Raw genomic sequence first — 24,495 nt, forward strand, 5'->3', positions numbered from 1 at the left:
TTTTGATGGCTTACAAAACTTGTTACTTCTGGAAAAATAACTAAAAGATTTGCATTCAATAGTGATCATCATCAGTCAAATAGTAACTTCCACCTGTATATTTTCTTAAGCAAAAGACAGAGGAATTGATTGGTTTCTATATCCACAAATGACAACTATATAGAATGAACCTGGTCAACTGAATGACATGCATAAGATGCACACAGATATCACGACCAATTATTGGACTAGCCACTAACATTAAGAATGGTAAATTTCAAAAGACAAGGAAACTTAAAACAGTGCAAGTCTGGGGCAAAATATGCCTCATGTTAAAAACAAAACTTTTTAGTTATTGCAATCTTTAAACTATTTCTACAAAGATCTAGTCCATAATTTCTAACCTTCATCAGAATCCCAGTAAATTATATCCTCAAGAATAGTGAATGTGGCATTTAACTCTGTTCATCCATGTCATTTAACTCTGTATCCAATTTTATCACTAGAAGGGATTCTGGAATGTGTCTATTCCAACCTCCTCATTTTTAGTACCTGAGAGGTTATCCTGATGTATTGGGCCCTTAAGGACATTATCAATCAGGTCACTTAGGTATCATTCAGTAAATTATTAGCATAGTACTAATGTAATATACTAAATAGTATCCAAGTATCCTGAAACAGTTTATGTTCCCCTCAAAATATCATTTTGAGGGCTAAGTAAATAAATGGAATTCTAAAGAAGCTGCCACACAGTTAAAAAAAATTTAAATGCAATTACACAGCGATAAGGAAGCTGTTACACTGTCTAAAAAAAATAAAGTGTCAGCAAATTTACTTTTCTTAATGTCCTTGTTTCTTCTCACCAAGTAAACACATCCACTTATCAATAGAAGCTGTGTTATCATGGCTTAGAACAAGGTTAGATAGGAGACAAATGACTCAATCAGAAAACCCAGAATGTGGAGACAGAAAACAAAGCTGCCTTAATGCCCAGGAAACTGAGCCAATCACTAGTAACTAAAAAGAACTACTGTGAAGTTATTTAAATAAAGGGGAAGGGCATACTCTACAACCTTCTGAAATGGATTAACAGTGCTATAAAGAAAACAAATTAACATTCAGAAGGAGAGTACATTTAGATAGTGCAATTGTACAGATGATGAATAAACTACAAGATTTAAAAAACTCACTGTACAGAACTCACATAAATATCACCAGCAACATATGCAAGACATCAAAATGTTAAGTTTTAAACAATAGGGTGAAATTTAAAAAGGCACTTCATATAACAATGGAAACAGTTTCTCTGTACACAGTAAATGCAAGAAATCATATTATCTTCATATACATTTTACGTCTAGTCAAGAAATAACATTTTGAAGAAAAAGGATTAGATGCATCCCCATTGAGAATACCAAATCATTAAATTTGCAATTATACCAAAACTTCCTAGGAAAATCTAGAGAGATTTAAACATCCAAGGTTCACCCATGGAGAATTCTATGGCAGGTACAATATGAAAACTTATTATCTAATTGTGAGCTCCATATGCTACTGGGGTTGCAGTAGATCAACCCCCTAGATCAAATCCCTATTTTTAGTTTTATAACACTATCATCATTCAAGTATGCCAGAGAAAGATTTTAAAATCAACAAACAGGTTAAGTAAGGATACTGCTTCCTCTGCGATCAAGACACTGGCTACAGCTAAAAGCTGTTCCCATTCTACTACATTCTGACAGTCCCCACTCAACTGCCAGGTTCCTTTCAGAAGTTACCTACTACTCGATCAACAATTTGATAATTCAGTATCTTTCCACTTTTAGAAAATTCTCTGGAGATGCTTGAGCTTATCAATTAGAGTGGTAAAGCAATATTTATTACTGAGCAACATAAATAACACAAGATGAAGGGAATAGCAAACATTGTTTTATAAATATTTTAGAGGAATTACACAATGTAAATATAAAAAACACTAGTGAACTGTACACTTAAAAATAGTTAAGGTGGTGAACTTTATGTTTTCATTTTCCTGACAACTAAAAATAAAAAGTTTAAAAGGAGGAGCTGTTAAGTGGAAGTGCCAAAGCAGTTTCAGAGAATTACATCTTCAAGCATCATTTATTTTGGTTTGAATTTTGGAAAATAAGAGTACCTCAAAAATCTCACATTTGTAACCCAGTATCTAATCCGGGAAGGAAAGGGAAGAAATGGAAAAGTGGGAGCAGTCTAAAGTAGCCTTAGCTAACTAGGAACGGCTTTGTGCAGCCATATAGAAGAATTCCAAGGTCCCTCTCCAATTAAGTTCACCTGTGACTAGTCCTTTCCTAAAAGTAACTACAGTGCCACATCAAGGGCACATGAGACTGCTTGACTGATGTGATATGTATTGTAAACTATAAAAATCCTTCTATAATATTTTTAGGCCCTTGTTTCTTTTCAGGTAGTTCATTAATGCTCTTCTAGAGTTCAATTTGAAAGAGTTTCTACAGCACTGGCATGGACCTAAAAAAAAGCAGAAGTATAACACTGTGGAAATATACAAAAATAAAAGGTAAGTATTAACTCTAGATATAACTTGACCAAATTTGCAAGATGATTTCCTCTATCAGGACTGTTGTTTATGCTTTAATCTACACATAGGACCACTGCAGTACTCTGAAATTATCTGACAAAATAAAATAGCTTCTTCTAAGTAGGGGTCTTTGCGTCTCAATTTCTAGCACAAACAGGAAGAAAAGTAGTAAAAAGGGTGCTAAATATAGTTACAATGGATGGAGAAGAGTTTCAGCTATCAAAAAGTAGGGGACTAGGGAAAACGTCAATTACCACTGTACAAGAACTATGGCAAGAGATAGAAACCACATGAATTCTAAAACAGTGTGTTATATTCCACTAACAGTAGACCAAAATATTTTGATCAAGCAGATGAAAAAAACGCAGATGTTGACAAACCAAGTTACAAAATTTTAAGTCTGTTGATAAAAAAAAATTTTTTTTTGGCTGCCAAGCAAATACTACATGATGTATTCAGACCTCTCAAACTTGACACCTTCTCCATTTCTGAAGTCACACTACAAAAACGAGGATCTAAGGGCTGGTATACTGTACAGCCACTGCCTTGAGATTAAAAAGATACTGTGGGATATACAATTGAGGTATCTGCTGCCAGTTCCAGAATTGTGAAGAACTATTAATGGAACCAACTGGGAGCAAAAAGGTAAATTGTCTCTCGTGAAAGAGTCTGACTAGATTAAGGGACCAATAAACCAAGAACATGTCATTGAAGTCTTGATTTCAGACTTTTTAAAGAAATTTCTAGTGGATATCATTTAAAGATATCCTGAAACAGAGCTGTGTGAGATGTTCTCTTTATGACATTCACAGTTTAACACTTAAAGATTCTCAGTATCATCTAGTTTGATGGCACTCCTCTTTCTTTATTTTATGAGGACCAGATTGTCAGGCATGTTTGGAATTCTCTTCTAAGAGTTCAGATTTGCATGCCTGGATGGTATAACATCTTTTATATCCAGGGCATTAATGTACATATCTTTTTTGTGTTTAGAGTGATGCATTATCAAGCTCAAAAAAGTTAACTGTTTAGAAGGTAGGTTTGTTTAAGAAGGTCATCTTGATAAAAGGCCCAGAATATCCTGAAAGAACACCATGACTGGGTCTCACAGCTTCTTATTATGAGAGCTTGATAAGAAAAAGACTTAGATGTGATGATAACAAAGAATTCTCTCACATGTAACTCTGAGTGATAATGACAAGGTAGTCATCAGGCTTGATAAAGATAGTTATTGTGAAAATTTCTAGAGATGTTATAGGTAGGAAAGTCTTCTTCCAGTTGGTATCTCCACAGTAGACCTATAACATCTAGCCATCCCACTGGAAGCAAACTGGTTTTAGCAAAATTTGATTTGTATTCCAGTTCTTGGCACACAGCTCATGGTTGATTCTGAAGTCTCAGAGAGCTTGAGAGTAGTATGGACTCTTGCTGAGTTGATCATCCTGACATAAACAGAGTACAACAGACTTGTCATTTTGTGAAGATCTGACAAGCTGAAGCCTGAACAAGGAAGCACTGATGACCTAAAAACGAAGGATCTGCCTCTGGTATTAGTAAACAAAGATCTAATAGTAGGTTATTTCCAGACCCCAAATCTACTAGTCCTCAGTTTACCAGTAAGATTTTCCTGAGGAATAAATCTTTATATTTTTCTTTAATCACAAGAGGATTCAGATTCCTGAGTACCATCCTCTGAACTTATTTCGAACCAGAAATAATGGGTAAACCTTTGTCCAAACCTACTTAGATGAAAGTCTCTATTGCTCACATGGCCAATAAAACACGAGTCTCTTTATTATAACTTCTTTGAAAAGTCTAGAATTTAAATGTTAGTTGTGATAATTCCAGACATGCATCAGTTTCTGAGGTGACCTCCTACCTGCAGATCCTGTTTTGAGTGGAAGTAGCAAGTAAAATAGTTAGGCTCTTGGAGGACTATACTGGTGAACGCAAACAGGTTATTAATTCTTGTACCCGTGGCGTTCTGGAGATTCTCCCTTTTTTCTGTATCTATAGGGATGATTTCGAGGTTTGTACCAATCTCCTTTGGAATATCCTCTATTGTGATAATGTGCTTTCTGATCATGACTGTAAAAGTATCGATGTTGGTTATAGTATTTGTTGTGGTCTCTATAGTCATTTTCTTTAATACTGTTTTCTTCTGCAACAACAGCATTCACATCTTGCCCAAAAAGGGAAGTACCATCAAAGGGCAAATGTGAGATCTTTTCCTGGGTTTTCTTAGTGAGAGATGTAAGTCGGAGCCAGGCTTGTCTTCTGTAGTCTATTGCCATTGCCATAACTCTCACTACGGAATCCATTATATCCCTAGTAGTACAAAGCTGCCAAAGGCCTGCATCCATACCATCAGATATTATACATCTTGCTTTTCCACGATCAAACTCTGGGTCATGAACCAGATCCTCCATATCTTCCCAGAGTTTACGCTGATATTGAGTCATATAGGCCATGTAGCTAGCAGCTCGGGCTGCAATGGAAGCGGCATGGTAAAATCTACAACCCATGACCTCCATTTCTTTTGAGGTAGAATCTAGAGGAGATGTTGTGCTTCCTCTTTTGCTGTGCTCTAATGCTTCTACAATAGGGCCCTCAGCTGGTGGATTTGGTTGGAAAGGAGAGGTATCCTTGGCTACAGGATATACCCTGTGCCCCATGAAGGAGGAAGGATGGCAATCAGCAGGGTCTTTAAAAACCTCAGTAGTGGCAATTCTCAGAAGCGGATGCAATGGAGGAACCAAACGTTTCTTAGAGGTCACATAATCAGGTTTTCCTTCACACGATTCTGCTTCAGACTGTAATGTTACTCTCTTTATAACACCTCTCTGTTCCATTCTTTTCAAAAGACCTGTGAAACTAGACTGACTGGGGTCAGTTGGCTGCCCTTTGTCATCAGCTGAGGGAGATTTGCAGTCAGCTTCTTCATCAACTGTGGATAAATTTTCATCCTTGGAGGTGGAGATGTCCCACGGCACTGAGGAGTTCTCACTTGGCCTAGAATGATGAAATCTAAAACAGCTCCTAGACTGCAGATCACGTATCACTCGGGACATCTCAGCCACTTGTGTCTGAAGATAAAGGATGGCATCCTGTCCGTGCTGTGAAGCTGAAGAAGACTCTATAGGTAAATCCTCCTTGACCTCTGAAGAGGCCAAGGATTCTTGGGGGACCAGAACTGGAGATGAAGGCAAAGTCTGATAATTTTGTGATGGTTTAAGGGTCTCTGTCTCAGAGATCTTAATATCTGAATTATTTTGATCATTTTTCTGGTTCTCCAATGGGTTCTCAACAGAAGAAGGTTGAGAAACTATCCTCTGTGGACTGCTGGTGCAACTCCCAGAGGAGGAGCTGCTGTCTCCAATGGGAAGAGGAACACTGCAGCTAGAGCACATTTCTGGGCGATGATTCTCAGAGGATGGCACCTTAGACTCAGGCATTCTCTGGGTTATCCACATGAACAAGAAAACCAAGGAAGAAAAAAAAATGCTTTTAATATGTTAACTTTCAAGTGCAGAGATGCATGTCCAGTAAGTAGAACTCAATTTTTAAAATTATTATAATAACAATGAAAGATGCAATCCACTACAGATGAGCAAGGGGATCACAGAAGTCAAATCCATAAGCTTCACTACCCCAAAAACCCAACACCAACTATGGCCATTAATGTGGCACTCTGTTTATGAAAAAAAGAGTGAAAACAAGCCCAGCTCAAGGGGTGCCATCCTGGCCTGCTGCTTGGTCTCATGCTAGGATAAGAAGAGGTGGTGAGACTACCAGTGATTAACAATCTTTTTTAAAAAATCCCATTCAATTTATGTAAGTCAACAAGTAGAAGTTAAAAAATGGCACAGAGAACTTCGGGGAAAGTTCCACTGAGAACAAAAAATATTTCTAAAAGTCCCTATTACAGGGTCATTTTTAAGCCCCTTTAAAAATGCTCTCCTATTCACTCTCCATGAATAACAAAACTTCCCAGTTGCATAGACCTACTTTATGGTTTGTAGTTTCCAAGGAGCTTACATATGTATTTGTTAACTCATTTTGTCCTCACAACAACCCTGTGAGGTAGGTATTACTCTTATTTGATAAACTAAAGTTAAAAGCTGCTTAATTTATTCAAAGTCACAGAATTATTAAGGAGTGAAAGTTCAGACTAAAACCTAGGCATACTTATTCCAAGTCCAAGTCTCAATCCCCTGTGTCAAGGAGAAAGAAGTGTTCTGGCCACCTTGAACAAGAGCCAAGAGTTATCTAACCCATCAAGAAAACAGCCCAGTAATAGACATTTGGGCTAAGACAAATCAAAGACAAGACTGCTACAAAGGGCTCAGCTAGTTTGATTTTCAGAATAAGGGAAATATCAGCTTAAGGGTCAAAGCCACAACCAAGCCAGTTAAGAGGAAAAAAAACTCTATGTGAGGGATAGACGAGGTTAAAAGGAGTGATGACTGAAGTACTATGCCACATATAACCCTTTTCCACATTCCATTTCCTAAAGGATCTTCACATATCCTTTCTTCCAAGATAAACATTCTGTGGCCACATGGTTCTGGAAGAAAAGGATTCAGTTATACATGGCACCTGAGGACAGACAGGAAAGGAGAAGGGCACAAGGAGCCAAAAAGCTTGCAGTTTTTATTCCATTTTTCTTCTATCAGATACCATCTTCAAGGTTTAGAATTTTCCTGTGTCATGTTATCCTTTCACATCCTCACTGAAAGTAAAGAAACAAAATTGGGAGTAGGATATTCTGGGCCAAGGACTCATGGGACACCTTTTGTGGCTCATTCTACAGAAATGAGCCATTCTCTAAAGTACTACAGCTCCTAATACAGCCACCACTGACTTGACAACTCTCTTTAGGCAATGCCTTTTACATGACAGAAGTGAAAGAAATGAAAATCAAATATAATGTACTTACATCACTACGAGATGTGCTAGGCTCTTCATCATCACTGCTGACCAGATCAATGTATTCAAGAACAGGTCTTAATGGTCCTTCCTATGAAACAATTGAACAAATTAACAAATCATGTACAGTTATTCAAACTAAGCTAGTCATTTAAAACGATCTTTTTTTTTTTTTTTTTGGTTTGGACTGGCACCAATTCCTCTAAAGAGGAAGCCTCTGGGGTGACAGAAAATAATCAGAACAAACATAGGGAAAAATATTCAGAGTACATGAATAAGAATGATAAAGTCTAAAAGAAAGAGTTTAAACCTTAGTAGAGGGCACCTAGATGGCTCAGTCAGTTAAGCATCTGCCTTTGACTCAGGTCTTGATCCCAGAGTCCTCGGATCAAGTCCTGCATTGGGCTCCCTGCTCAGCGGGGAGTCTGCCTTGCACTCTGCTCTTCTTCCCTGCTTATGCTCTCTCTCCCTCAAATAAATAAAATCTTAAAAAAAAACAAAAAACAAAAAACAAAACCTCGGTAGAGTTATTAGGGCAATATTGATTCTTTGAGGAAATGAGTATTAATAAAGAGTGCTCCAAGAATTTTAGGTGGGATGAGTATTAATTATCTGATAACCAACCTCAAAAATATGCAGTTCTTTGACTAACAGCTCAGCTTTATGTCCCACTCCTATAGTCAAATATCAAATCTGATTCTTCATCCTGTTTCCAACCATACTGACTGCATCACAGACCAGGCCTTGAATGTTAGGCCTAAATGCCTAGATTTTATTTGATAGGCAAAAGGGAATCAATAAACACAAAGATAGGAAAAACATGAGAGCTGTGCTTTAAATAGACTAATCATACAGACAAGTATGGAAAGTGGGGAAGGCAGGATAATTAATCACTCCAATAATGCAAAACTAAAATAAAGGTAAAGAGAATATTGTGGTACACCTACAAGAGAATACATGGGTATAATGAAAAAAAAAAAAAAAAGATTGGCTATAAAAAAAGTCCCCCCCAAACAAAACAAAACCCCAACAATAACAAGGAATCAAAAAAATCCTTAAAGTTTCAAGCTTGGGCATCTAGAAGGATACTAATGCCATTAGTATAAATCTGGAATACAGAAACAGGAAGCTAACATTCTTTTAGATATAACAGGTTGATGTACCAGTGGTACACAAAGGTAACTGGTAGACAGCTGGAGATGTAGGGCTATAATCTGGATATATGAACACAGTTAAGACATACAGATTTGGGAGTTGCTCCCCTAAAAGACAGACTGAAACTGTGATAGAGCCAACAAAGAAAGCAAAGAGGAGAAAGGAGATTTAAGGAGGTTCTCAAGGAAATGCTGGAATTTTAGGACTCAGAAAGAACAGCTAAGTAGGTAATCAGGGGCTAAGGAAGAAGAGTCAGGAATGCATAAATTCGGGGTCCCTGGGTGGCGCAGCGGTTTGGCGCCTGCCTTTGGCCCAGGGCGCGATCCTGGAGACCCGGGATCGAATCCCACATCGGGCTCCCGGTGCATGGAGCCTGCTTCTCCCTCTGCCTGTGTCTCTGCCTCTCTCTCTCTCTCTGTGTGACTATCATAAATAAATAAAAATTTAAAAAAAAAAAAAAAAAAGGAATGCATAAATTCAAAGAAGTTAGAGAAAACCTCAACAAAAAGTTGTCAATGCTAGGAGTACCTGGGTGGCTCAGTCGGTTAAGCATTTGCCTTCAGCTCAGATCATTATCCTGGGGTCCTGGGACTGAGCCCCAGGTTGGGCTCCCTGCTGGGCGGGGAGCTTGCTTCTCTCTCTCTCTCTGCCCCTTCTGCTCGTGTTCTCTCTTACTCTGCTCTCTCCCTCTCAAATAAATAAAATCTTAAAAAAAAAAAAAAAAAAAAAAAAGGTTGTCAATGCTAAATGTGGCCCAAAATGCTGACAACCAAAAAAACTGTCACTGAATTTGACAAGATTTTTTAAATGCCTGAGAGCTACTTCAAGAAAGCAGTGAGCATAAAGAAGCCAGGCTCTAAAATATTAAGTAGAAAATGAAGCAGTAGGGGCACCTGGCTGCCTGAATTGGCAGAGCATGCAACTTTATCTTGGTGTTGTAAGTTCAGGCTCCACATTGTGCGTAGAGATTACCTAAAAATAAAATCTTGAAAAGAAAAAGGCAGTAAAGGCCATGAGTGAAGAGTATTATTTTTAAAAATCTAGTATGTTGAGTACAAGAATAAGAGACACTGGAGGCGAATTCAGCTGAGGGAAAGATTTCTTAGGGTGCAGAAAGCTGACTGCTGGCAAACCAGTGATATGATCAGTTGGAAAGACTAAAGTCGGGAGACTTAAAAAAAAGAAAAAGACTAAAGTCGGGGAGACAGAAGCTAAGATCTAGTTAAAGATCCTCTTCCTGAGAAGAGGCATCCAGTCTCAAAGTAACTTGTTTCCTCTCCCTTAGGCTACAACTTCTCCCCAGGCAGTAAACTGCTATCCTTTCAAATAGGTTTTATCTAGCCACTAAGATAAAACCTGAGAGCAGAACTTCTGGGTGGAGATCATGTAATAATTAAGATTTTTGCTGGAGCTGTAAAAATGGAAGTTTAAAAAAGAGGAAAAGAGGGACAGAATATTCTCCAATTACGGTCCACAGAGATGAATCTTCTACCTTAAGACTAAAATCTACCACTGCTATGTCGGTATCAATCGTGCAACCCAAAAAAGAAGAAATAAAAATATGATAGCTTCTCCTGTTCATATAATCACCGTAAGTTTCATCTCTTGAAGAAATGTACATTATTGTTATTACATGTCCACAGAAACAGCACACCAAGAAAGTCTCCGGGTAATCAGAAATATAGAGGTAGTAGGGGTGGACAGAGCTTCCATAAACAGGTAGGAAAAAAAGGGAGATGAAAGAGGGTAACAAAAAAGAAAGAGGGTAACAATACAAAACAAAAAGAATGGAGGAAAAAAAAAAAAACAAGACACTTCAAAACCAAAAAATCAGAATAAGGAAAATGGTCACAGATGGGATTTAAAAATAGTTGCAGAAATAGAAAGGACAGGAGAAGGGAATGATGAGAGATGATTATTAGAAATTTACTACTGAGGGCAGCCCTAGTGGCGCAGCAGTTTAGCCCGCCTGCAGCCGAGGGTGTGATCCTCGAGACCGGGGATCGAGTCTCACGTCCGGCTTCCTGCATGGAGCCTGCTTCTCCCTCTGCCTGTGTCTCTGCCTCTCTCTCTCTCTCTGAATGAATAAACAAATCTTGAAAGGAAGGAAGGAAGGAAGGAAGGAAGGAAGGAAGGAAGGAAGGAAGGAAGGAAGGAAGGAAGGAAGGAAGGAAGGAAGGAAGGAAGGAAGAGAGAAAGAGAAAAGAAAGAAATTTACTACTGAGGCGAACCATTAGATTAATATCTAACCGTTTCTGAACTGCCAAAGGACAGTAACTTCATATGATTCACACTAATCAAAGGAATAAAAAAAAAATCCAAAAATGAGAAAAAGCAAGTCCTTGAAAGTACTTATTCAATCACTCCACAAATAATTGTGAGGTTTTAAGTGAGAGTGGTAGAAGATGATACCTATTTGAGACCACCAAAGAGGCAGAGGCTGAATTAAAAAAAAAAAAAAAATGATTAAGTATCCCAAAGGAAAATATTTATAAGCAAACACTCTACACTTTAGCTAATTTTCACACTGGATATTGAAAAAAATTCCACCATAATGAACTTAAAGAATCAAAACATTTTAGTATTCCATTTATTTTACTACTAACCAGTAACGTAGGTCATTGAGCCTACACAGGCACTGTGCTGAAGACTTCATATGCATTATTTCATTTAATCCTCAATTACTTTACAAGGTAAAATAGTGAATTATTTTTTTTAAATAGTTTTTGGTTGTTGTTTTTTTTAATTTATGATAGTCACAGAGAGAGAGAGAGGCAGAGACACACGCAGAGGGAGAAGCAGGCTCCACGCACCGGGAGCCCGACGTGGAACTCGATCCTGGGTCTCCAGGATCGCGCCCTGGGTCAAAGGCAGGCGCTAAACCGCTGCGCCACCCAGGGTTCAAAATAGTGAATTATTATTTAACAAATGACAAAACTAAATAAAGTACACCTGGTTCTCTAAATATGTAACTGCCTGTGTCGTCATTGTAATTCTGAGGTTACGTTCAAAGCATACATACTACTATTTTTTTAGGATTTTATTTTTAAGTAATCCCTACATCCACTGTGGGGCTCAAATTCACAACCCCAAGATCAAGAGTTGCATGCTCTACTGACTGAACCAGCCAGGCACTCTTATACACTATTGGTTTTATTTTTTAAAGATTTTATTGATTTATTAGAGAGAGAGAAAGAGCAGGGAGAGCAGCAGAGGAAGAGAGAGACGCAGACTCTCCACTAAGCAGGGAGTCCAACACAGGGCTAGATGTCAGGACCCCAGGGTTCATGACCTGAGCCAAAGGCAGACACAACCTACTGAGCCACTCACGTGCCCCCTTACACACTATTTTTAAGTCAATGCTTTATTGCCTACGTTTTTAAGATACTTTGTATTCCTTCAATAAGAGAAAAAAAAGACTTCCTGCTATTGTTCGCCAACTCTGAAAAACTCATACCACTAACCAAAAAAAAAAAAATCCCAAAATGCGTATTATATAAATATCAAGAAACATAATTTTTTTTAAGATTTTATTTACTTTTTCATGAGAGACACAGAGAGAGGCAGAAAGAGAGACAGGAGAAGCAGGCTCCACGCAAGGAACCTGATATGGGACTCGATTCTGGGACCCCGGGATCACACCCTGAGCCAAAGGCATATGCTCAACCAGTGAGCTACCCAGGCATCCCAAGAAACATGATTTCTTAAAATGTTTATAATGACTGCTTATGTTCTTAACAGGTATAAATCAATGTAGTCCTCCAATCAAAGGTATTTTATTTGAATTTGCTCCATCCACCAATCAGTAAATCATCATTCACATCCCTTTTGTACATAACAAAATCAAAGGATTCTACTCCCCAAGGCCACACAATTAGAGCCAGGAGTACTGATAAAAGCAAAATAGTGTAGGAACACAGCTGAGGGACGCCTGGGTGGCTCAGAGGTTTAGCACCTGCCTTAGGACCAGGGCATGATCCTGGAGACCGGGGATCAAGTCCCACGTCAGGCTCTCTTCATGGAGCCTGCTTCTCCCTCTACCTGTGTCTTGGCCTCTCTCTCTGTATATCTCTTATGAATAAATAAAATCTTAAAAAAAAAAAAAAAAAAGGAACACAGCTGAATTAATAGTCTAAGTTTAAAAAAAATTTTTTTAATGACACAAAAAGCTTTCATTCTGGTTATCAGAAAAATTATTCTCATACAAAGCCAGATACCAATTACCTACTTCTGTTGACCTTTGAAGAACATGAGGATTATGGGTGCTGACCTTCCCACCCACCACACAGAACTGAAAATCTACATATAACTTTTGACTCCCCAAAAATGGAACTACTAAAAGCCTACTATTAACTAGAAGACTTACCAATAACATTAATAGGCAACACTATTTTGTACATTGGATGTATTGTATACTGTATTCTTATAATAAAGCTAAACAAAATACTATGGAAATCATAACGAAAATATTTACAGTATCTGTATACAAGTGGACACAACAGTTCAAACTCGTGTTGCTCAAGGGTCAAGTTTAAGTGGAAAATAATAAGTTATGGTCTAAAAGAAATGTAGCTTACACCAGTCTAAAACGAATATGGATTTGAGCATAGATGCACAAATCTAATCTAAAACTTTAAATGATGCATGTGCTTTGGGGATACATTTCCATATAGAGAAGTTAGGGATATAGTTTATTTCTGCATTCCTGTCCAGCAAAAATTTCAAATAGTTCCCAAATGCCTACTTTAAGTCTAAATTTAGTGCATAATTCAAAATCTACACTATCTGACCCATCGTTTCCCCTCCTACCTAAAAATTTTTATCCTCCAGAACTACATATAATCCTCTCTGCTTTCCCATTTTGATGCCTTTTTTTTTTTTTTTTTAGGATTTTTATATTTATTTGACAGAGAGAGTGAACACAAGTAGGGTGAGAGGAAGGCAGAAGGAAAGGGAGAAGCAGGCTGGATCCCAAGACCCTGGGATCATGACCTGACCCAATGGCAGACACTTAACCAACTGAGCCACCAAGGCGCCCTTTGATGCCCTTTTTTTTTTTTTTCAAAATTCTTTCATTTCTTTTATTTTTTAAAAGATTTTATTTATTCATGAGAGACACACAGAGAGAGGCAGAGACATAGGCAAAGGGAGAAGCAGGCTACTTGCAAGGACCCTGATGCGGGACTCAATCCCAGGACCCCGGGATCACAATCTCAGTCAAAGGCAGATTGCTCAACCACTGAACCACCCAGGTACCCCTCATAATTCTCTTTTAAATACAAATACTAAAAGTTACCTATGCAAAAAAGTCTGCTTTCTTTTAATAGCACCATGTACTTTTTATAAAACAACTACTTTCCACTAAAACTATTTACACAGTTCTCATCACCCATCTTATCTTCCATACTAAAATACAGATACTTACAGGTAGGACATATTTCCAGTTAATCTTTGTAGTTCCAGAGTATTTACTTAATGACTTTGCATATCACGAACTCCAACATAATTTGTATTTATTTACTCATCTAATTATAGGCCAAAGTCATGCAGCCAAAAGATAACCTGATATTTTTGCCCATGACCCCTTTCTACTATAGTTAAAGTATTATCACTTGACCTAAGTGCTTTGGAAGTTACTTAGAAAATTACACCTTGATCTTCTTCACTATTTCTACACGTTCAGTGATTTCACATTGTACCAAAATCTTGGCTGAAGTCTCTGTCTCATGTGCTATTACCAAAATTGCAGTAGGTTACGTCAGCAGTTTTTATATCTTTATATCTAAAGTAGCATTGTGAAAATGTCATCAGTTCTTAGCTAAACTAGTTTTCTGGAGGTAAATTAAAATATCTGCAGTTTCAAAGACAGACAGAAAGATGGTGGCCGAATAAGGCATCATGGTATTCTCACTCTTTGAAAGCTTGTGTTAACACTACTTTAACAAAAGACCTACATTAGTACTCATTTTCACTAACTGGAGGAAATCTGAAAAGAATTTTTGCTTATTAAAAAAAAGATATAAAAAGCCAAGCTACTGTACAGTGTTTCTTTTGCTGCAAGCCATTATAGAAGCAGCATGCACCCAAAGTAGCAACAATAGCACTGCCAAGATCTTTCCCTGGGAATTTAAACTCATCATCTCACTGCTATAGCTTTGAATTGTCTGAAAGCATCTGTACCTTACTTTATTTTATTCATCTATTATGAAGATGTGTCCTAAGGTATAAAAAAAGCCCCCTTTTAATACACTTCTATTAATATTTTTTTTGGTTTGGAAATGCTAAAAAATTAATTGCTTTAATAATATAAATTTTAAAAAATAATACATAAATCTGAATTTTTATAATATAAATTATAAAAGCAATATAAATTAATTGCTTTTCACTTTCTGCCATCTTAGCTTATGAAAGTTTTGATAGGTTTCAAAGGTTTTTCCTTTCCAATTGTGGGGTGGGGGGGCAGGTGAAGTCACACTTCTATTTCTAAACTAAACAAAAAATGAGAGCAAAATCTTTAAAAAGTTTTTATGGCAATACTGTCATTTGAGATCATAAAGGCATTGACTTTGCAAAATCAAACAGTACACTTATAAATAGTCCAGTTCTCTGTATGTACATTTCAACAAAAAAAAATTTTTTTTAAGATTTTATTTATTCATAGAGAAAGGGAGAGAGGGGCAGAGACACAGGCAGGAGAAGCAGGCTCCATACAGGAAGCCCAAAGCGGGACTCAATCACGGGTCTCCAGGATCACACCCTAGGCTGCAGGCCACGCTAAACCGCTGCACCACCACCAGGGCTGCCCATCAACAAAATTTAAACGAAAGAACTAATTTTTGCACCTCCACATCCTTATCATTCCTTTCCTTCAGCATTGTTTGGTTCTAGACTCTTTAATTTGCAAACCACAGAAAGACTGCTATGCCACCATGTGGATTAAAGTTGAGAAAATTAGATTAATGAGAGTGAACTAAGAAATTCAGAGTAAATCAAGAAGTGACACCATAATGCCGTTTTTGTATCTGAAGAAATCTTAAGCAGAGAACAATTTGTTATTTTTACTGGATAAGCATTACCTGAAGGAATCAAATATACGATTAGTTTACAAAGAGAAGTAGAAGGCTCTGTCTCGGAATTTATTTTAAAATAGAATAAAGGTATCATTTATTATCATTTAAGTGTTATCACTAAAAATACAGAAGAAATGTTTTTAATAGGTTTCTTTTCGTATTGTAATTGCACTTATTACATATAATTCTCCATTTGGCACTATCAGAACTTTGAACCTTTATTCATCAACCCCTAGGGATAAGTATAAGATATTGAATCAAAGTGAATGAATATACAATAGATTGATTGCATATTTTTATTCTTCATGCAAAGATATATTCTCTACATTTAAAATTTAAATTAAGATTTAAAAATTATTGAATATTTTCAACTTCAACTTAATACCTTAAGCTTGTTAATCGTAAGTTATACAATTTTTCATTCCACAAGTACCAAAAAAATGTTTTAAAATCTTTTTAATAATTCCATTTGTGATTCTCAAAGCAAGGCCCATAGTCTATAAAGTATGTCACCCCTTTATTTGAACAAAATATCAAGATAAATATTCTCCAAATATATCAATATTCAGAAACAACCTGAAATATTTGTCCTAAGGAGCATGGAAATCCATTACCAACATACTTTAGTTCACATGAAGGGGCAGGACACAATTCAATTCATTCCCATCCCCAAAACCCTTGTTAAGTTTAAAATGAGGACAGAGAACACCTGAAGCTAATTTAACAGTGTACATTAACTATATTGGAATTAAATAAAAGGACAAAGCATAATATGCACTGGCAATGGTGAGGACAAAAAAAAAAAAAATCTGTTAAAGACTCCTAAATAAACCCATTAAACACAACGTAACAATGGATCACCACAGTAGCCCTAATACTGGGGTATGTAGAGGATATCATCTAATAACCAGCTTTACAAAATGCCCCAAATCAATAAAAACAAATACACATCTGACAATCTATTAAAGAAAAATTATACACGTTTAACAGCAAACTTCAACTAATCACTGCTTTGGAGAAGTTTTTAGCTAACTAAGATACCACTTTAAATAGAGTCTTCGCAAAATTTTACAGTTTGGGGTGAAGACCATCCCAAAATACATCAGGGCCCCATTTCCCCCAAATCAAGGCTTTACAAAAGCATGGTTCAGAGAGTCATGTGTCCTTTTATTTGTTTCAAAGTGAAGATTCCTGGGTCCTGCCTTCAAATTCTGATTCCACAGGTGTGGAGTGAACCCCAGGAACCTGCACATTTACACTTACAATGCTTATAGACCACTGTTCCAAAAGGAAGAAACTATGAAAACCGTGTGTTCCTGGTAATGCAGGGATCTTCATTATGAATATCTACTCTTGCACTATGATGTAACATGATGATGTCAGAGGTGGGTGAAGTCTTCAAGCTATTTGCCTTCATGTCATGAAACTAGAGAACGCTCAGATTTTGAGTTCCTGCAACCCTTCTTGTTTTCTACCTCCTTCCTCATCTGTTAGCGGCCCCTTCCCTCGAACCTGCAGGTCATCTCTTAGAGGACACTCTTGAGAGACCGGAACTTTGCGTAGGTTAAGCATAAAATGGCGCTAAGAAGGCACAGGAAGCATGATTAAATGTGAGGCATGTTTTTTCGAACAGTCTTTGCGGTGTCCAGTGCAGGTGCTCAGAGACCTCCTCTGGTCAATTTCCTAACCCTACGCCAAGCCCCCAAGTGTCTGGTGCACCTACCAGACCTTCATACACGGCGGCTCAATGGAGAACGCGCAGGTGAGGTATCCTCACATAACGGGCTTACCTAAACGCACGGTCTCGGGATTCCGAGGAAAACCCGAATATCGTTGCTACTTACGCTAACAAACTGAATGTCATCTTCGTTTTCATCCGTCGTTGCCTCAGACGCCTCGGGCCCAGCTGGAGGGACAGATTCTATCATCTATAAAAACAAGCCAGGACACGCTTAGCTATGCAGCCACAGCCTCGGAGGAAGAGACTGTCCCCGAAGGAACGAAAACGGGGAGCGCTCTAGCAGCAAGCTCTCGAGGAAAGCGAGTGGAGCCGAGCGCACGCAGAGCCGATGGAGGCGGGGGATGCCTCTGCAGACGTGGAGCCACAGGCAGCGGACGCCGCCGGGAACCTCTCACCGGCCCCCGCGCATCCCCCCGTCTCCTCGAGGAGGAGGGATGCACGCTCCCCGCCCAGGGGCGAGCCTGTCTCAAAATGTCGCTCTCGCGGCCGGGGCAGCTGCCACGGGGAGCTCCGGGGCCGGCGCAGGGAGCCGGGGGCCGCCGGGCGGCCATTGTTGCCGCCGGGTCCTCCTTCACACCCGCACCGGGCCCGCCCGCTGGGCTCGGCCCGAGCCGCCGAGCCTCTCGCCCCGCCGCGGGGCTGCCGCCGCGCACCAGGCCTCACGCTCCGCCAAACACAAAGCCCTTCCCTTCCCGGCTCGGCTCGGCTCGCCATGCCATGCCGCGGCCCGACGCCCGACCACTCACCTCCGACCCCGGGTCTCCCATTTCTCCGACGGCCTAACTGACAGCACCGCCGCTCCTGCGGGCCCCGCCGCCGCCGCCGTCGCTGCTGCGCCCGCCGCCGCCGCCGCCGCCACGACTTGCCTTCCCGCCCAGCACCGCTTCGCGCCGCCGTGACCCGCCCCTGCGTGAGCGCCGACGCCGCCGACGCCGCCGAGGCCGCGGGCGGAAAGAGGTGCGAAACCGCGTCAAAAGGCGGAGCGACCTGCTGTGGCCCGCTCCACCCCCGAGCCTCTGTCGCGCAGTCTGGGCCCGCCTCCCTCGCGCCGCGCGGGAAGCTGGGAGTTGTAGTTCTCGTCGCTCCTGAGACTGTCTCGGCTTCGGTGGAAAAGAGCGGAAAAGGACTCCGAAGTATGGCGCATGCGTCTTGCCACGCTGACGTCAGCTGCAGCTTTGCAGAGCTGTGGGCGGGTTAGGTTCTGTTTTATAGGGAAGGGCAGGAACGAGGGTGTGGGTGGAGGAGGTTTTGGAATTCGATGATGTGTGGGTGTCGAAGCAAAGCTCACGGTTATCAGTTTTAGTCGCAAAGGTGGATGATGGGGACTAAATTCTGATCATCCTTTTCAAACTTTTTTGCAGTGGGCCCAGAATGTGGAGGCTTAGTTGAATTTTGGGATAAAGAAATCCAAAGTGTCCTTGCATTACTCACCTAGCTTCGTTCTCTGAGCCACAGCTCCGGTTTCCAGGTTGGCCTGAAGAACACTGACGAAGCAAGGGAGTCCGGGGCCAGAGCGGACGGGGGCCCGAGGCCTACCTAACTGTCCCCAAGCTCTAGACCACGGTAATAACGTGCTGTTTAAGGATAGTCTCGGATATTACCTTACAAAAACAGCTTACCTTTTTTCAGTGTTCATACTCAAAAAGTGGTCTATGAAATAGTTCATTCATGTTCACTTGTGTGGTTCTTCCCACTTTGGTGTCTTACAAAAAAAAAAAACGGCTTTTTTTTCCACATCGACAATTTTTAAAAGTACCTTTTCAGGCAGAAAATCCTTTTAAATCTTAGATGCCTGTTTTTGCCTGTCTATATGCAAAATCTACCATCTGAGTATTTGTGTCTATGGTAATTATTCTTAATATTTGGTATTTCCTGCATTTCCAGCAAGTGTTTTATGACTTCATTTGCTTTTCTATCGAAGTTTGATAATTCTAGAAGCAAACAGAATGAGAGACCAGTGACAGGTATGAGTTCATGGATAAAACTCTTGAAAAACAAGCTTTATGTGGCAAGAGCCCCCAAATGCTCATACTCTACAATTCAGTTGTCATTACATTTATCCTGAGGAAATACTTTAATCCGTAGGAAATTCTTTATGCAAAATATTATTTACAACAGATGTTTGTAATAGAAAAATTGGAAAGCATTTAAATGGCTAGTGATCAGGAAATGAAATGGTTAAGCTTTGGCATGTATCCTACCAATATAATACTATGGAGTGTTTTTATCTCCAATGAAAATGTTTAGCTAAAATTTCTAAAATACTATTTTTCAAAAATGCAAGACATATAATATGATCAGAACCATGTCAAACCACCAAGCCAACCATGTCTGAAATAGAAAAACTACTTATACATTAATAGTAATTTTCTCTGGGTAGATGTTTATAAGAAAATCCTTTGAAACTCACAATATTAGACACGTGCCTATCGTTAACACAAAGCTAGGTTTATTTAGCTTGGTGTAGCAAAAAAAACATAGAAAAAGCTTAGGAGTCTCTCAAACTGAGGAAATTAAGAAGATACTGGGGAGGGTGATATTAAGGCCACTGTGTGAAGTTGGAAACTGGTTAGATTTGGAAGAAGCAGAGTTGTTCGCCTGTTGGTTCAGGGTTCAAAACAATGGGGAAATTCTTTTTTGAATGACTGAGGAAATTTTTTGTTGTTGTTGTTTTACTTGGGCCATGAATCCATTATTTTGCTTTATGAGGTAAGATTTTAAATTTTTTTAAATTTATTTATTCATGAGAGACACACAGAGGCAGTCACAGGCAGTGGGAGAAGCACGCTCCCCTCAGAGAGCCTGAAGTGGGACCCAATCCCAGGACCCCAGGATCAAGCCCTGAGCCACCCAGGCATCCCATAAGTTAAGATTTTGAAGAGAGCCCATCATTGGCCTTGATAACTCCTCTAATTTAGTTCTCTTAGATTGTGTCCTAACCAACATCATAATAGATTTCTAGATCTACATCAGTGACATGTTGATACTATTCTTTCAACTCACCATGTAACAAAGAAGTATGGGCTTCAGCTTTAGTTTTGTTCTCATGAGTTTTCTATTGACTTGCTTTTTTTGTTGTTGTTGAATGATTATTTATGAAACTATCTGTCTGAACATTGGCTGCACAGAAGCATTTAAGATTCTGGAGACCTGGTTCTTGATTAAAGGAATGCCACCAGGAGGCAACTTAAATGCATCAGAAAGGCTCAAACTCTCAGTGAGAATTATCATACAATATTTTCATAAATCTGAATAAAAGAGAAAGTAGCATGAACCTATAACCTACTTAAGGAGCATTCAACTTGAGCAAAAAGATTCATTTACACTCAGCACCAAATCTTAATATGCTTTAGTAAAAGCACAAATATTTCCAATGCAATTCTGTTATGAAGAACCATATTTGGTTTGGATTAAATGCTCTGGCTTTAAGACCTGGTAGCTGGAATGGCCTCTTCAACAATTTCTAATGAAGTAAGAAATGGATTTTTAGGTATTTATTCCAAAACAAAATATTCTCCAGAGAAGAAGTTGGCTCTGAGGATAATATGGAACTGTTGACATAATCATTTTCTGGGAGTTACAGAATCAAAAGCATTTGGTTCTGAAAGAGTATAAAAGACTAGCCCGGGATCCCTGGGTGGCGCAGCGGTTTGGCGCCTGCCTTTGGCTCAGGGCGCGATCCTGGAGACCCGGGATCGAATCCCACGTCAGGCTCCTGGTGCATGGAGCCTGCTTCTCTCTCTGCCTGTGTCTCTGCCTCTCTCTCTCTCTCTCTCTGAGTGTGACTATCGTAAATAAATAAATTAAAAAAAAAAAAAAAAGACTAGCCCATAAAAGACTAGGTCTACGAATGCAATCTCTTTGTTCCTCTCAGGTCTGCAATTATGTACAAGTGTTGCATATATGGAAAAGAAGCCTGTTCCAACAAGACAAAAGACGGTGGTTCATTTCTATGGTTAGTTCAGAAGCACAAGCCACTTTTCTCATCAGAGCAAGCTGTAATAATTACTTCTTTAGAATATGGACATCTTCCCCTTCAGGCAATGATGTATTTGCCTGTATAAGCAAACTGGAGAGAGTAGTTTTTGGTGCCATTATCACACATTTTGAGTAATTTGCAAAACTTCCTACCCCCTTTCTGGAAATACTTGGAGGATCATCATTCATTGTATTTGTATCATAGTAACATTATTCCTCCATGAAAAGCCACTGAACAAAACTTTTGAGATTCTACTTGTGGTGGGTCACAAGAGTTTTGAAAACACCATAGACAACCAAAAGTATTAAAATTGCTTTATATTCATTAAAGAAATTGGTCTTGTTGCAATAGTATAAGTTTAGATATAATTGTAACAATCTGAGGATTCCTGGGTGGCTCAGCGGTTTGGCGCTTGCCTTCGGCTCAGGGCGTGATCCTGGAGTCCCGGGATCAAGTCCCGGGATCCAGTCCCACGTCGGGCTCCTTGCATGGAGCCTGCTTCTCCCTCTGCCTGTGTCTCTGCCTCTCTCTCTCTCTCATGAATAAATAAATAAAATCTTAAAAAAAAAATAATTGTAACAATCTTGTTGGCCAGTCATAAGTATTAAGATCTCTCCAACTTCTTCCATGATAATATACATGTTAGAATAGTTATCAAAGTCTATTTACTGAATATCAACAGTGGGGGAATATAAGGCTTATTTTTTAAAATTATTTATTTATTTATTTGATAGAACAAGCAGGGGGAGCAGCAGAGGAAGAGGGAAAAGCAGACTCCCCACTGAGCAGGGAGCTCAATGTGGGGCTTAATCCCAGGATCCCAGAATCCTGAGATCATGACCCCACCCAAAAGCAGATGCTCAACCAACTGAACCACCCAGGTGTTCCAAGGTATTTTTAATGTTTGTTTCCTCATACAAGGTGTGAAGGAGGATGAGAAATCCTAAGTAGAAGCAAGACATCTCTGTATGATTTTACGCTTAAAGAAAAATTGCAAGAAAAACATTTGTTTTATATTCTCTATACTAACAGAGACATATGTGTACATAACTATTTTTCTAAATTATCAGAGACTAGGTTGCATGTACCATATCTCCTTACATCTTAATGTTTCAATGCGTGTTTCCTAAGAATCAGGATTTTCTTTGACATAACCATAGTACTTGTTTTTGTCTGCTTGGGATGCTATAACAATTTACTATGTGGCTGAAACAACAAACATTTATTACTCTCAATCTGGAGGCCAGCAGAATTGGTTCTCAGTGAGGGCACTCTTCCTGGTTTGTAGTCTTCTTGTATCTTCACATGATGGAGAGCAGAAAGAAAAGCAGGCTTTCTTTGTGTCTTTCTTATAAGGACACAAATCCCATCACGAGGGCTCCACCCTCACGAACCTCCCAAAGGTTGTATTTCCAAGTACCATCCCATTGGGAATCAGGGTTTCAACATAGGAATTTGGGGAATGCAAAAAATGCAGTCCAGAGAAGTAATATTATTAAAATCTGGAAATTTAACATTTATATGATACTTACCCCCGCCCCATTAATCTACAGTCCTTATCACATTTTATCAGGTGGCTAGTCCAGGATCACATAGTGCGTTGAGTTGTTATATCTCTAGTTTTCTTTAATTTGGAGCAGTTTTTCAGCCTTTGTCTTTTATGATATGTTTTTGAAGTACAAAGACCAATTATTTTATAAAATGTTCTTCAATTTTGGTTTGTCAGAGGTTTCCTCACAGTTAGATTCAAGTTTTGCACTACCAGACAAAATACTGTAAGTTATGTTGATGAAGTGTTTTAGATTATTTGCATCTAGAAGCACATGGTGATTAACTGCCCATCATTAAGGATATTAATTTCAATCATCTGCTCCAGGTGTTATCTAGTATCACCACTATGTAGTTTCCCTCCTTACAACTAATAAGTAATCTGTGGTAGTATACTTTCAGAACATGCAAACATTATGCTCTTCATGAAACTTATTCCTTTATAGAGAACATATTCTGATACTAATCTTTACTATGATAGTTACAAAATGGTAATATTCCAACTCTACTATGTCTCAACTTTTTTTAGTTGGCATTTTTGTATAAGGTAGAGTCTTGCCTCATCTCTTTTTAAAAATTTTAATTATGAACTCATTGATTTCCTTTTTTTTTTTCCTTTTTGAAAATACCATTCATTACATGATTTCTTGATGTTTATACAGAGAATACAGATACTCAGAATCATGTCAAGAGCCTTTTTGCATATTACCTGGTAATCACTTTGTAGATATTAGAGGTTAGAATATCAGAGATAATTAACTGCTTTTCTTATGGACCTACTTTTTCTACCATGAGACATAACACTTGTTCTAGATGTAGTTTAGCCATGCTCTATTATGTTGTGATTATCTTCTTTTGAGGTAAGTTTACATTCACACTCACTTATAAAAAATAATTCATAAAAAATAATAATTCATAGTATTTCTGGTATGATAGTGTGAGGAGCTATGCTGACCTGTTCCCAAGTGCAACTGGTAAAGATTATATCTAAAAAACCATTTAAAGCCTGTGGAAGGGCAGTCCCAGTGGGTCAGCGGTTTAGCGCCGCCTTCAGCCCAGGGTGTGATCCTGGAGACCCAGGATCAAGTCCCACGTCGGGCTCCCTGCATGGAGCCTGCTTCTCCCTCTGCCTGTGTCTCTGTCTCTCTGTCTCTCTCTGTCTCTCATGAATAAATAAATAAAGCCTTTGTGGAGGCCGAGAAAATGAATGCCATTCTATCTCAAGTTTAGCGTTACCACAAGTATAGCCATCTCAGACCCCTGTGAATAAGAGCTGAACTTTACAGGAAAAACCGCAGAACACCCTAGACAGAGAACAGAAAGTCCCATATTAGGATAAAAACATAGCTTAAGAAATTCCTCCACCCCTTCTGAAAATCCCCTAGACCAGCCCATAAAAACCCATCTGTAACCCCCCTTGAGGTCCAAGGCCCTGCTCCACTGTGTCGGGTATTACTTGGACCCAAGCTCAAGCTTGTTAATAAACCCTCATGTACTTGCATCAGTGTCGGCTCCTTGG

At 39.1% G+C, this 24,495-nt stretch overlaps 1 protein-coding gene across 5 annotated transcripts in view; it reads right to left on the reverse strand.

Moving 5' to 3' along the window:
- Positions 1-18,345, reverse strand: part of LOC140636819 (E3 SUMO-protein ligase ZNF451) — a 90,914-nt gene extending 72,569 nt beyond the window's left edge. For 3 of the 5 annotated variants that reach the window (XR_012034051.1, XM_072832493.1, XM_072832491.1), the window contains exons 1-3: positions 18,196-18,342; positions 17,553-17,636; positions 7,494-7,574 (exon numbers count right to left, since the gene is read on the reverse strand). Coding sequence is in view for 3 of the 5 variants with exons in the window: in XM_072832493.1 (XP_072688594.1) it covers positions 7,494-7,574; positions 17,553-17,636; positions 18,196-18,216 (186 nt within the window). In the remaining 2 variants the exon portion in view is untranslated. Of the gene's footprint in view, positions 1-3,730; positions 6,013-7,493; positions 7,575-16,971; positions 17,062-17,552; positions 17,637-18,195 lie in introns of those variants that run through there. The other 2 variants (XR_012034052.1, XM_072832492.1) reach the window with 2 other exon arrangements.
- Positions 18,346-24,495: the final 6,150 nt, after the last annotated feature.

The sequence above is a fragment of the Canis lupus genome, chromosome 7 (genome assembly GCF_048164855.1).
Source record: "Canis lupus baileyi chromosome 7, mCanLup2.hap1, whole genome shotgun sequence".
In the NCBI taxonomy this organism is placed as follows: domain Eukaryota; kingdom Metazoa; phylum Chordata; class Mammalia; order Carnivora; family Canidae; genus Canis; species Canis lupus.